This window comes from Panthera pardus, unplaced genomic scaffold (genome assembly GCF_024362965.1).
Source record: "Panthera pardus isolate Hobbes unplaced genomic scaffold, ASM2436296v1 HiC_scaffold_11, whole genome shotgun sequence".
In the NCBI taxonomy this organism is placed as follows: domain Eukaryota; kingdom Metazoa; phylum Chordata; class Mammalia; order Carnivora; family Felidae; genus Panthera; species Panthera pardus.
In genome coordinates, this window is record NW_026526666.1 from 58,230,738 (window position 1) to 58,245,191 (window position 14,454).

General features: G+C 42.2%; 1 protein-coding gene across 13 annotated transcripts in view; it reads right to left on the bottom strand.

The window, feature by feature from the left end:
- Positions 1-560: 560 nt before the first annotated feature.
- The window catches only part of FGGY (FGGY carbohydrate kinase domain containing), a 416,420-nt gene continuing 402,526 nt past the window's right edge, over positions 561-14,454 (bottom strand). For all 13 annotated transcript variants that reach the window (XM_053894721.1, XM_053894712.1, XM_053894705.1 and 10 more), the window contains 2 exons: positions 6,237-6,298; positions 561-784 (listed from right to left, as the gene is read on the bottom strand). In XM_053894721.1, the coding sequence (XP_053750696.1) occupies positions 703-784; positions 6,237-6,298 (144 nt within the window). In that variant the 3' untranslated portion in view covers positions 561-702. The remainder of the gene's footprint in view (positions 785-6,236; positions 6,299-14,454) is intronic.

Below are 14,454 nucleotides of genomic sequence, written 5' to 3' on the forward strand. Positions count from 1 at the left end.
ATTGGATCCTACCCAGGAGGGGCGGGGGGGATGTCATAAAGGACACTGAGTTATTGACAAAACTGGAATATGAGTGAAAATTAAATAAAAGTGCTATATAAAAAGTCTAAGGAAATTCACTCTCAAATGACTCACAAATTCACATGTGTGTATGTACATATACATGTATATATATGTGTGTGGAAAGAACGTACAATTGGTAGGGCCAATGGGGTGAATATATTAGAGGTAAAAGATGCATGGGTGTTCCTTGCATAATTCCTATTCCTGCAACTTTTCTGTAAGTTTGAAATTATTTCCAAATAAGACGTTAATAATAGGCTTTCAGCCACCCTATAAAATAAACATTAGCTGTCACACCTAAAGCAATGCAAGTCTTTCATTTGATGGCTGACAGTGACTCAACCAGTGCAAGCCTTCCCTGGGCTGAATGGGCTCCAAGGTCTTGTCCCATGGGAGACCCTATAACCTTATGGAAAACTTCTGTCTTTATGGTAGTGTCTACAGAAACTGCTAACTACATCATGGTGGTATTTTGGAATGGAAGACTCTAGTTCTGGTTGCACACGTCTCGGTTGCCTTTATTAAGAGACGATACAGAAATGATAGAGTGATACCTAAAGGGTCTTGAATATAAGATAAGACAGAAATCCCTGATGTAGTGACGCAGAACCTTCTGGCACTGGCACCTGCACGCTCTGCTCAGTCTCCTTTCATGATTGCTGCATATTCCTTCTGGTGTTCAACCAGCTTCAGGAATACTTGGTATTTCTTGTCATAGTATCTGTGGGAGAAAAATGAATATGCTGAATGATCTCAGACACAACCGCGATGCAGCTTCCCCTTATATTCAGAAGAACAGGAACATATCCCTTATGGTCATGCAGATGTCTCCCATTTTGTGAATGCTTCTAGCATCCTGAGCAATGGATCAGCATGATTCATTGCTATTATCCCTAACCTACGTGGGGTGTTATTATCCTCATTGTAGAAGGGAAGACATTTGCTCAGAGAGGCGTATCTAAAGTAGGACAGCTAAAGACTGGCAAGGCTGGAATGCAGACTGAGGTCTGTCTGACTTCACAGCCTCCACTATAACATACTAAGAGGCTTAGGCTCAACATAGGCCCCTTCTCACTCCCAGCTTTCATAAATATTTTATTTATGACTAGCCCCAGGTTTGATGACTGGTTTAAAAACCACAGCCCGAAAAGAGAAGAGACTGAACATTTTCATCACCCTTTGTGGATTCCACACCTACATTTCCTTTGCAGACTGCTTTATCTGGGAGTACAATCCTGTGAAAATGTCACTAAGGCCTTCCCTCTAGTTGTGCCCTGCTGTCCAGGCATCCCTGGGTGGATCTTGCCCTCCCATCCTCCTCTCCATCTGGGTCCTGGTAGACTTGTTATCCCTGGACCTGTTAGAATGTGGTGTTGGCCACGAGGCAGCCTGATTTTGAAAGGGATAATAGCAGCTAAGACAAATTATACTTGAACACTTGTAACTTTGTCCTTACTCCTCTTGGTTGGGAGGGGCTGACATGAGGTGGGGTTGACATGGGATTGAGGAAGCCAACTTCCTTCCAGAGGACTTCTTTCCTGAGAACTCCTTCCAGAAGAGTTCTTTCCAGAACATTCCAGAATCTATCAAGCCATGTGTGACCCTGGGTAAGTTCCTTAATCAATTTGTATCTAAATTTCTTTATCTGTAAATGGGAATAATTATAGAATCTACCTCAATAGAGCTGTTAGGTGAATTAAATGAGGCAATGAATGAAAAACACTGAGAATAGTGCCCGGATCTTAGGGTTATCAGTGCCAATTATGGTTACTACATTAAAAAAAAATTAATATTCCAACATTATCAACACTCTTGCAATAAGTAGATTCTACTAAAACCCATTCTATGAGCCTTGAAATTTATTAATCATAGAATGATTCTGGGGACAGAAGTTTTCTCCTTCTAACAATACTCTATGACAATTTATCATTAAATACTTCTTATATTATATGAGATGGATATCTCCATTCTGGAATATCAAAACTGTTCGAAGGGAGTTTGGGTCAATAACCTTCTCATATACTTGAAGATTTTCAATTTTTATTTTTTATTTTGTTTTTTAAATATTTATTTTTGAGAGAGAGTCTGAGCAGGGGAGGGGCAGAGAGAGAGAGAGAGAGGGGTTCAGAGGATCCCACGTGGGCTCTGCACCGACAGCAGAGAGCCCGACGTGGGGTTCAAACTCATGAACCATGAGATCATTACCTGAGCCAAAGTCGGACACTTAACCAACTGAACCACCCAGGTGCCCTGAAGATTTTCAATTTTAATCCTGACAACTGTGCAGCAACTTTGTTCATTGGTCTTATTCTTTGCCCAGTGGAAGAAGTATTGGCTTCACAGGCAGAGAAGTCTGGCTGACTTTGGGCAACTTTAAAAAAAATTTTTCTTTTTGTTATTTTAGAGAGAGAGAAAAAGAGCATGAGCGGGGAGAGGGGCAGAGAGAAAGAGAGAGAGAATCTTAAGCAAGCTCCATGCTCAGTGCAGAGCCTGATGTAGGGCTTGATCCCACGACCCTGGGATCATGACCTGAGCCAAAATTAAGAGTCAGACACTCAGCCAACCAAGCCACCCAGATGCCCCTGGACAACTTCTTTAAATGGTGTCTCTGTTTCCCTGCCGTAAGAGGGATGATAACCGTACCTCTGTCACAGATTGACTGAATTTTAGACATGAAATATTCTGTGAGCTGTCAAGTGTTCACAAGTAGGGATTAATGTTGTTCTTATATCCTTCCATTATCCTGGAACACCAAAAGATGGATAGACTATATTTTTCCTTTTTTTTTTACACATGGGAAGCTGAGGTCCAAGGCACATTTCCCCCCGTGCTTATTCCTTTCCTCAAAAAATGTTTTATTGTAAAATACACATAACATGAAATTTAGCCATTTTTAAGTATACACCGCAGTGGCATTAAATACACTCACACTGCTGTGCAACCATCACCATTCCATCCACAGCTCTGTCTTCAGCTTGCAAAACTAAAACTCTGTGCCCATGAAACACCAACTCCTCATTCTCCCCTTTCCGGCAGCCCATGGCAACCACCATTCCACTTTCTCTATGAATTTGACTCTATGTACTTCATATAAGCGCAACCCTATAATATTTGTCCTTTTGTGACTGGCTTTTTTCACTTAGCATCATGCCCTCAAGGTTCATCCATGTTGTGACCCTGGGTAAGTTGTTTAATCCATTTGTGTCTAAATTTCTTTTTTAAATGGGACTGACACATGTTGTGGCATGTGTCAAAATGTCCTTTCTTTTTAGGGCTGAATAATATTCCACTGTATGTATGCACTTTTCTTTAGCCATTCACCTGCCACTGGCTACATGGGTTGCTTCCACATTTTAGCCACTGTGAACAATGCTGCTATGAGCATGTGAGTAGAAATTTCTGTTTGAGATGCTGATTTCAGTCCTTTTGGGTACATACCCAGAAGTGGAATTTCTGGATCATATGGTAATTCTATTTTTAGCTTTTGAGGAACCACCACAGTGGCTGCATCATGTCATGCTTCTCCCAATGGTGTACAAGGGATCCAATTTCTCCGTATCCTTGTTGACACTTGTTATTTTCTCTTTTTTCATGGTAATCATCCTAATGGGTGTAAGGTGGTATCTCACTGTAGGTTTTGATTTGCATTTCCCTAATTATTAGCAATGTTGAACATCTCCTCATGTGCTTATTGGACATTTGTATGTAATCTTTAGAGGGATATCTATTCAAGATCGGTACCCACTTTTGATTTGGGTTGTTATTGTTGTTGTTGAGTCTTTTTTTTTTTAATTTTTTTTAACATTCACTCATTTTTTTGAGAGACAGAGACACAGCGTGAATGGGGGAGGGGCAGAGAGAAGGAGACACAGACTGTGAAGCAGGCTCCAGGCTCTGAGCTGTCAGCACAGAGCCCAAGGCGGGGCTTGAACCCACGAACTGCGAGATCATGACCTGAACTGAAGTCGGACGCTTAACCGACTGAGCCATCCAGGCGCCCCTATTGTTGTTGAGTCTTAAGAGTACTCTGTATATTCTATGTATTAATCCTTTATTAGATATATGATACACAAATATTTTCTCCTATTTTGCAGATTTCCTTTTTACTCTGTTGATCCTTCTCTTTGAAGCACGGGTTTTTTTCCCCAGGGCACTTTTAAGTGACTACGTTTACAGATAAATTTGGTCTGGGTAGAAGGATGAGATTGAGGATCTTTCTGAAAAAAGCATATTGAACCAGAGTCACTAGATTATGCTCTCTGTGGTCCTAAATTTCCTCTCTTCTTATTCTCCCCACACTCAGTCAGTGGCTTCTGTGGGGCACAGACCTAAGTAAATGTCTCGTACAGATAGTAATGTGACTTGAGGTACTGAGGAGATGCTGAAGTCTTTCATAAGGAAGTGTTAGCTTTCTACTTGCAAACCTTGGGCTGCCTGTAGATGGTGCTAGAGCACCACATGTGCTGCCTCCCCAGAGGAGGGCTCCCAGCTGACACGCTAAGGATGCTTTTCAAAAGAACATGTGGATTTACTGAAAGAACTTAAAAATAGACTTCCCTCAAATGTCTTGGGAGGGTCAGGGCAGAGATGAAGAACAAGAATCTTTCTACAAAAGGAGGAAGCTGCTAGCCGATGACTTCCAAGGCCAGTGGGGACTCAGACCTCTCAATGCTCCTGACTTGAGCTCCCCCATGTAAAATGGCCTGCCTCTCTGACTCCAGAATTCAGGGAGGGCTTTATATTCGGAGGGTTAATAATCCAACTCCATGTGGAAACCTGCTTTAAGAAAATTAAAAGGAACTGGATTGCTTTTCCATGGACATTTCCAACTTTGCTAAATACTGATCATGCTTCTTCAGTGGGATCAGCACCTTTGCCTGTTACAGAGGTGGGATTTGCTTTTATGCTTAACTTCAAATACATCCCTAAAATTATAAAAGCCACTTGGACAACTGTCCTTCCATTTTCATTGTTTTATTTTTTTGAGAAAGATCTTATTTTTTAAGTAATCTGTACACCCAACATGGGGCTCAAACTCATGACCCCAAGATCAAGACTCACATGTTCTTCAGACTGAGCCAGCCAGGCACCCCTATCCTTCCATTTTTAAGCTCAGTGCCAATGACTTAATATAGGTGTTTTTCATCTGTCACCCAGATGGAAAAGACTTCCGTGTGGCCTCTCTGCTTTTACCCTTGGGTCCTCTAATTCACTCTCTGACAGGGATCTTTCTAAAATCTGCGTCTGGCTAGGTCCTACCGCTGCCTGAAGTTCAGTATCCCCAGTCTGCCCGTAGGATGAGGTTTCCATCACGGCCTCAAAGCTCCTTAGGAGATGACCCCCTCCCCACCCCCTCTTGCCTATTGTACTTCCTGCCACTCTCCATCTCACACTTTGTATTTCAGAATTCTACGTTGTTTATGGTTATCTAAATATAGCAAGCTGTTCCCACCTTTATAACTTTGCACATGTTATTCCCTCTACTGAGAATGTCCTTTCCTGTCTTGGTCTGTGAGACCATTTCTTTCAAGCATTAAAGACAGTGTAGACTTTGTCTCCTCTCAAAAGCTTTCTCTCACCCCTACAGGGTCACATTCCTTTCTTCCTTGAATTACTTTGTCACCCGGTAATACTTCTATTGTAGAACCTCTCCTTTCGTTCTGAAATGATCTATGTGCATACAGAAGATTATGTCTTATTCCCCTCTAAACCCTGGCCACAGGCAAATTAGCATAATGTGCTGCCTATAGCAGGAGCTCAGTAAAGTAGTATTTTGTGAATTGGGGTTAAAATACTGACCAAGGTCATGTTGTAGTCCCCAACGCCAAGAGATGCAATGGGTGGAAGGACAGACAGATGCTACTGTGTCCTTTAATGGAAGATGTAAGAGAGCCCCCATTTTAGAACAAAAGACCAGACTTGCAGCTAATGACATAGGGAAAAGATTAGTGGTCTGAGAGTTAAGAAGTCTGTATTTGACCCACTGGTCTGGCCCTACCTTGCTCTGTGACTTTAGGTAACAAAGTAACTTCACCTCTTTGGGACTCAGTTGTGTCAACTATTAAATGAAAGAACTGGATTAGAAGCCCCCAAGGTTTATTCTAGCTCTGCAGTTACTTATCCTTGTATGTCCTCATTCCTCAGTATTGTGCATATAAAAAATACAAACTTACCTTTTATCCTCAAGTCTGGGAAACACGACTTTCCCAACTTTGCTCATTCTAGACATTGCCTCCTGTCAAATGGAAAAAAAAGAGCTGAGTTGGCAAGCTAAAATCAAAGTGATTTGTCATGTGCAAGAACATTCTAATTAGATACCATTCCCCCTTAGGATATTCAGTTGGTCCATTTTTTTTTTTTTTTCAACTTCTCTTTGGTGGTGAGAATAAAACCCAATGAACATTAAAAGTTAAACCTATGACCAAACAGACTGGGCTTAATAAATGACTGAGTACTGAAGGCTTCTGGGCAAAACCAACCCCAAAAGGCAAAACACCTTTAAGACCACCTGCAGAGAGCAGGAAATTATTTTCCCTTCTCATTACCTGGAGAGGAGGGCTTAAGAAGGCAATATAATTAGCGACTGAGTACACTGTTTACTTAAACTCAAGATAACAATAACTGAATGGAACCCACTTTGCACCTGCTCTTCAGGATAACATGTTTAAGACTTCTTCAGTTCAGGGACGCCTGGGTGGCTCAGTAGGTTAACCGTCTGACTCTTGATTTTAGCTCAGGTCATGCTCTCACGGTTCATGGGTTCGAGCCCCATGTCGGGCTCCACACTGGCAGTATGAAGCCTGCTTGGGATTCTCTCTCTCTGCCCCTCCCCTGCTCTCTCTTTCTCTCTCTCTCAAAATAAATAAGTGGCTAAAAAAAACAAAAAAAAAGACCTCTTCAGTTCATTGTCAGCTCTTTTTTCCAGCACTCTTTAACACTGTGAGCACAGATGTGAGGCCTGTGGGCTGAGTCTAATTTACTTGAACTCTGGAATATGACTTCAGGACATTCTTGTCTTTACAATGGGGCAACTGGGCAGACGGTGAATTGAAGTGGGTAGGTGGACATGGCTGATATGTGCAGCATGAAGATCAACCACGGCTTGTGTGGGCTCCATTATAGGAATGAGAGGGTTAGGTTTCCTTGGGCAGTCTCCCAACGCTGGTAAGGTGATGGAAAAGTTAGGGGGAATGGAATGAACCCAAACTCTGGAGTCCAACAGACTCGACCAGGGAGACGGCAGGCAATGGCATGATACATCTCCTCAAATAGGCCTGCCTTAGGAACAGTTATGGAACTCTTATTGTTGAGGATATAGTGATTCTGGGGTAACGTATGTACAACTTCTTATTCCACATATCTATTAATTACTCACTATGTACCAGGCATTGTGCTAGATTTGCACGTGACATACCCTTTGTCCTGGGGAAACTTACATAGTAGCAGGGGAAGAAATAATTTATATATTATTTCTATGCATTTATTTACATTTATATAAATTATTGTATTATATATTTTATTTACCACTGATTCGTTTCTGGTATGCCATGTACTTACCTCTTTATGTACACTTTATCTTCCCTCCCACTCCTTGCCCTAACCAGAATGCAAGCCACATGAGGCCAGGAGCTCTGTCTACTTACTGCTTACTCAGCACCTAGAATATTCATAAAATAAACCAAGCCCCTTCTATGTACCAAGCGCAGCATTCAAATGCATAGGAAACAGATATGAAGATCGCATGGGCCTTTTCATCAAGGAGCTCACCAGAGAATGGAAGAGACATTTACTGCGATCAAAATAGAGTGTGATAAACACTTTGCTAGAAGTAGATAAACTTCTTCTCTGTAGTTATTTGAGGGTTAGGAAAGTTGATACTTTTTCATCTGCTAATCACTTACATATATGTCTTCTACCCCGGCTAGGATGCTCTACCAACTCTTCCCCAAGGATGACATGAACATTCTGAGAGTTATCTGGTTATCTAGATAAATCCTCAATGGATTTAAAAGGGCCCACTAGGAAATAAGAGATGCTGAGGTCAGCAAGCACAGTGATGACAAAAGAAAATGGCAGTCATAAGAAAGGGGGAGATTTTCTAAATTACAAAAAATTACTGAAAAGGAAACCATGATAAGAAGAACTTAAAAAGGACAATCTGGGGCCATTTTGTGGAGGGACAAACATTTAAACACATTTTAGTGAGACTGCTTTTATTCCACTCTACAAGGATATTTTAAGAGCTCTGCTCACTCCGTATTTTCCTTCATAGACTAAGTTCTGGTTCCTTTAAAGTAAGCCCCATATCTTGTGAAGATGGCCTCAGCAATCTCCATTGCCAACTCTCTTGTTCTGTCCTCACTTCTTCTTTCAGAGTAGTGCTCTGCAGTCCTTCCAGAGTGGATTCTGCCTTCTCCCTCTTTGGAATCCTGAAAATGCCCTCAGGAAATACTCCTCTTGGTTGACCTCAAGCCTTGGACTTGAGAGGACATTCCGGAACTGCCTTCATGGGTGGGACCCAGGAAATTTGTATTATAAAGGGTGCTCCATAAATGTCCTTTCCTTTCCCAGGGAAACAGTTGTGTGGACAAATGGTACACACCAGGGCTTTCTTCCCTTCTTCACATTACCTTTGCCTGTTTTTAAAATAAATTAGTGAGGGGGGCGCCTGGGTGACTCAGTCGGTTAAGCATCCGGCTGCTGATTTCAGCTTAGGTCACAGTTTGTGAGATCAAGCCCCGCATGCGCTCTGGGCTGACAGTGCAGAACTTGCTTGGGATTCTCTCTCTCCCTCTCTCTCTGCCCCTCTCCTGCTTGCGCATATGCACTCTCTCTCTCTCTCTCTCTCTCAAAACAAATAAACTTCAAAAATAAAATAATTAATTATTGAGAAACAAACACCAGCACTAGAGATTTTAAAGGTTTAAAAAGAGGAGTTTCTTTAAAAAGTATAGATTTCAGGGGCACCTGGGTGGCTCAGTCGGTTAAGCGGCTGACTTCAGCTCAGGTCATTATCTCACGGTCCGTGAGGGCTGTGAGTTCGAGCCCCGCGTCGGGCTCTGTGCTGACAGCTCAGAGCTTGGAGCCTGTTTCAGATTCTGTGTCTCCCTCTCTCTGACCCTCCCCCGTTCATGCTCTGTCTCTCTCTGTCTCAAAAATAAATAAATGTTATAAAAAAAATTTATAAAAAGTATAGATTTCAACATTAAACTTAGCTCAGGTATTGACTCCACTGAGGAGGTTTTTTCTGACTCATCCCTGTGGCCTACCTCCCACCTAGACTGAATTATTTGCTCCCACAGCAACTTGTGCTACCATCTATCATAGCATTTATGACATGGCACCACAATTTTTTGTTAGCACACCAGCCTCCCTGACTAGACTCTGAGCTCCTTAAGACAGGAACTGTTATAATTATTCCCACCGCCAGACTCAGCATCTGGTGTATCGTGCACTCAGGGAATGTCTATGGGATGAATGAACTTAAGGGTCATACACGTGACAGAATGCTCAAATGGAAGTTTTGGCTGAGATCTAAAGTTGACATATATAAGATACCAAAGTGAGCTGGAAACAGACCACCCTGAAGAATTGGTGGGAAAAAGGAAGAAAAAAAAAAAGGTGGTTGAGGACCCATTAATCAACTCTTAGAACTTTCATCCACATGGAAGGGCAGAAAGAGAGATTTTTAGGACTGAATCGTTGGATTATTGTGTATGAGGCCTACTTCCAGGGGAGGGGTGAGAGGAGTCCCCGCTTCAGAAGTCAAGAGAGCAGGGCTTCAATGAGAACAACAGGGAACCTGATATGTGTCCCTGAGGTTGTGGGACACAGGGGACTGAGTGAGATGCCCGTCTGGAAGAGGAGGGCTGGCGGGCAGCATCAGTGTAGAAGTGAAGGAGCCAGCACTGGAATCAGCCAGCACTTCCAGAGTCTGTCAGACTCCAAAAGGCATGGCTGGTTCCCATGAACCCTAGGTGGCCCATGTGTGAGAAAGCGGTCATGGATTGTTTCATATACTGTCCAATGAGGCAGAGGGGGTCTGCATAAAGAAGCTTGAGATGACCCTACTGGATGTCTAAGGAATGAAGAGTAAACAGTCTATTTGAAGAGTAGCATTAACAAGGACAAGATATTATACATGAGAAGTTTCCAAAAGTGGGGGATCTCCAAAAAATCTCTACAATGGGAGTGCCTGGGTGGCTCAGTCTATTAGGCGTCCAACTTAGTCTCAGGACATGATCTCATGGGTTGTGAGTTCAAGCCCCCAATCTGTGCTGACAGCACAGAGCCAGCTTTGGATCCTCTGTCCTCCCCTTTCTCTGCCCTTCCCCCACTCGAGCTCTCTCAAAAACAAACGTTAAAAAAAAATTGAAAAAAAAAAAAATCTCTGATGGAGCCTAGCTACAAACACCTAGTAGGCTAAGGGAGCTGATCACATGAGAACTTTCTACACCCCTGACTTCTCTTCCCTTCCACCCTCTAACTAGGAACAAGAGGAAAAACAAATACGCGGGAGAGGGAATGAGGAAGAGAGAACACTGATCACAGTTATGTCCTGTCATGTGCAGCAGACCCTTGCTGGGGAGTGGGGAGATGTCTTATCTTGGGGTAAAAACTCATGTAATGATTATTATATATTCCTTGATATTCTAATTTCTGAATCTGGGCTATGTCTCACAACTTAAGGAGACCATAAAACTTGTATAACCCAAGGCTGGCTGTGTACTTATCTAAGAAAGCAACGGAACTACCAGGGCAGAGAAAAAACTAGCCCCACTGCACAAGTGTTAGGGGGCAGTGGGAGTGCAAAAGATCGTCGTTTCTCATTTCTGTCTCAAGAATCACGTTTGTCCTAAACATGAGTTAGATACGCACAATAAACAGTGGGTGAAAATATATTAGAACTTAACAGGTTCATGAGCATGGGTGGTAATTTTTTTTCTCTTTTCTAATTTTTCTACAGTGACATCTGTGGATTTGATCATTTAAGGATAAAAAAAATACTGCATTCTAAAAAAAAAAAAAAAAAAAAGTTATGCTTACATAGGCACTCAAAACGACTCGTGCTCCTCTCCCCTATCTCCTGGGAGGCAGGCCTCATTACGGGTATTGGACCCAATATGGAGAATGCCCAGAGAATCACTGCTGTCATCAGAAACAGCACTGCTGGCTTTTTAAATTTCTCCAAATAACTAACATTAAGCCAAAACCTCAAGAACCCACTGGCTGCAGTAGATCTGGAAATTACCACAGCATAACAATATGAATTTATTATGGGAATGCTGACACGTGCTAAATATAGTCACCCCCCCCACAATATATTTCTGTTCAAAAGGGTTTGTTTGAAGTTGGCCTCAAAATTCATACTTCTTGTCGGCAGGCAGGAGCTGGACAATCTTAATTTGCAGCACGCTACCCTCTTTGTTTGAGAGTCTAGACAGCACAATGAATGCAGTGACTTTTCTCTTTCCTTTTTGCCCACACAATGAAAGCCTTTTAAAAACAAAATATTTTGTAAAAGCACATTTTAATCACTTCTTTTCTTTCTCTCTATAAGGCAGAGCTATAAATAAACCATGAAAGTTCACATTGGATCGTCACTTCTGAAAGCAAGTGGAGGCTTTCTGTAGGAAAAAATGGGGGCCCTGTACCATGGTCATGAAAGACCGCATTCATGGGGTTTGACCCTTCCCTGCCGTGTCAAGGCTGAGATACCAGTCCACACACACTGCTCACCACTTCTCCGGCTGCAGCACTGGCAATCACCAGGCCTGTGTGGGCACAGGACACACCCAGTTCTCATGTGTTATGGCCTGGCTTGGGAGCTAGCAAAGGGCTTTAGGCTACCCTGGGGTGAGTTATCCAGGGAAATTAGGCTGGAAAGAATGGGGCTTTTCAGCACTCACGAAGATGGGCATTCAGTGAGTGGCAGACACACTGATATCAGCCATCGGAGGAATGCAGGAACTGGTACCTTCTCCTCTAGCCAGGGGAGGGAAAACAATGGCTTTAAGAATTTGGGAAGGCTGTCAGATAATCCAGGCCTAGGTACCAAAGGGCACTGCAAGCCTGGCAGTGTCCAGAGTCACGGTCCACAGGGAAGAATAATCAGGATCTAGCCTGGTGAGAGTTCTACTGCACACTCCCTGAAGGCAAGAACCGTGGCACTGCAGGGGTCAAGCCTAGCACGGTCCTAGTACTCACAGGGGCTTGGTTAATGTTTGCAGAGTCGCTGAATGAAAGGGTGAGGGCTTGTATCACAGGGGCAATGTGAAATCAGGTAAGCCAGTGTTTCTAAAATGGTACACCTGCACTCCAAGGAGTGCACGAAATGATTCATCAGGATTCCAGGAGAACACATTAGAAGTGCCCTTTATACGATTTCTGGTCTAAAGAAATTAGTGGAGCTTTACCAGCATTTAATATGCAGATTGTCAGCAGGGTGGTGAGTTGGTCCACACATCGGAGAGACACGAATCATGTAAGATGCGTGAGGTTTCTTAAAAGAAATATGGGATCTCTACAACACCTAGGGGATGACAGCAGGGTGCTGGCCCGGGGTTCCCAGCATCCAAGGACTTGCTCCGTGTCGTCATTTACATGTTCCAGGTTAGTGGCTTTACACGTATTGCCTGGTTTTATTTACAACAACCTTTGCAAAATGGGCAGGTGGCTGAAAAACATTCAGTCAATGAATTAAAGGTAATGGTGAGAATTCAGATCTAAGGGAATAAGAAAACGGTGATACTTTTATTCGGTAGTAGCCTCTTCATGTTATAATCTAAAAGAAATGAAGACCTGGTCAGGTAAGACAAGACTTGGGAGGAAATCAAAATTATCTAGATATAGATATACAGGCACATATAAAATCATCCAGAAATCATCAAAACACTAAAAATCATTAGAAACTCACCCGGCCATAGATATAAAATATACCTTTAGGTATTGCTGCATAGTGTTAGTATGAAAGTGTCAAGATAGGCAAGTATTAAAAATATTTTATTTCAGCTATATTTCATCTGCTTTACAGTATACATAATCTACAAGCATAGAACACATCTATGCCTCTGCATCAGTAAATTTCCATGTGTTAAGAATCTAAGCTCAAATTTTTTTTTAACTGATCCAAAAAGTGTGGCACCCATTGATTTAGCAGACAACTCCCATTGCCTTATTACTGGTTGAAGCCAACATTTCCCAGGTGCTTACTCTATGCTGCCCACTGTGCTACTAGCTTTATGTAAGGGACATTTTTAATCCTTAACACGACTTTATGACATAGATATTGTCATCTATGCCCACTTTATGCATCAAGGAAGTGAGCAAAGTGTAAGAAATCTGCCCAAGGTCATAAAGCCAATATATAGCTGAGCGAGAATTCAAGCCCCCAGCTCTGACTCTGGACCTTTGCTTAGCCTCACACTCAGACTCAATGCTCCTGTCTTCCCTGTAATGCAAAAAGCCTGGCCCGCGAGTCCCCTAGGCTTGAGCTCTAATCCCATTTCTGCTGCTTATTAATTGTGTGAGCTCCCTGGCTGAAAATGAGTAAGTGTGTGTGTGTGTGTGTGTGTGTGTGTGTGTGTATGCACGCATGATATGCCAATACAGTACACCATACCTTTTTCCAGAGATGCTGACACATAGCTCTCTGAAATACATGAATCTGCCTTCTTGACGAACTCTGAGTCATTTTACTGGAAAACAAGTTCACATGGTAATGTGTGGGCTGAGGCACATGACCCCTCCATAGAAAAACAGAAAGTATAGCAATGTGATTTTGTTCCTCCAGCAAACATGAAGTAATGGCTAGTTGTTCTTTTATTTATTTTGTTTTGTTTTTCTTTTTTCATACAGTCATCTTTTGACCTGCACCTGGTATTCTGTGTACCCTCCATGCATTGATGACAACAAAGTCAATTGAGAAGCAAGGAGGGATGAGAGAAAGGAAAGAGTGGGAGAAGACGTAACTATTAATCATGATGTGAAGACTTGCACTTCATTTATAATTTTAAGTTCTACCTATCTATATGTCAATACATCCACCTACCTATCTACTCACCACATGGGGTGGTGATTACTTGGGCATATATAGTTTCCAAAATTCATCAAACTGTGTGCTTAAGATCTGTGCATTTCACTTTACGTATACTATCTACCAAAGCCAAAATTGTAAAAGGTAAAAGAAACAACACTGTACATGTATATATGTATTCTTGGAATATTTATATTTAATTTCCAATTATATAATGCCTACCAAAAAGAAATAAGCAAATACAAATGCCCAGCTCTGAAATCTCAACTCCAAATAGACCTCAATTCAGCCTCCTGATCATAAAGGAGGGGGTGTTCTGCAGGAAATGGAGATGCTCATGTAGAGATTTTGGGGTT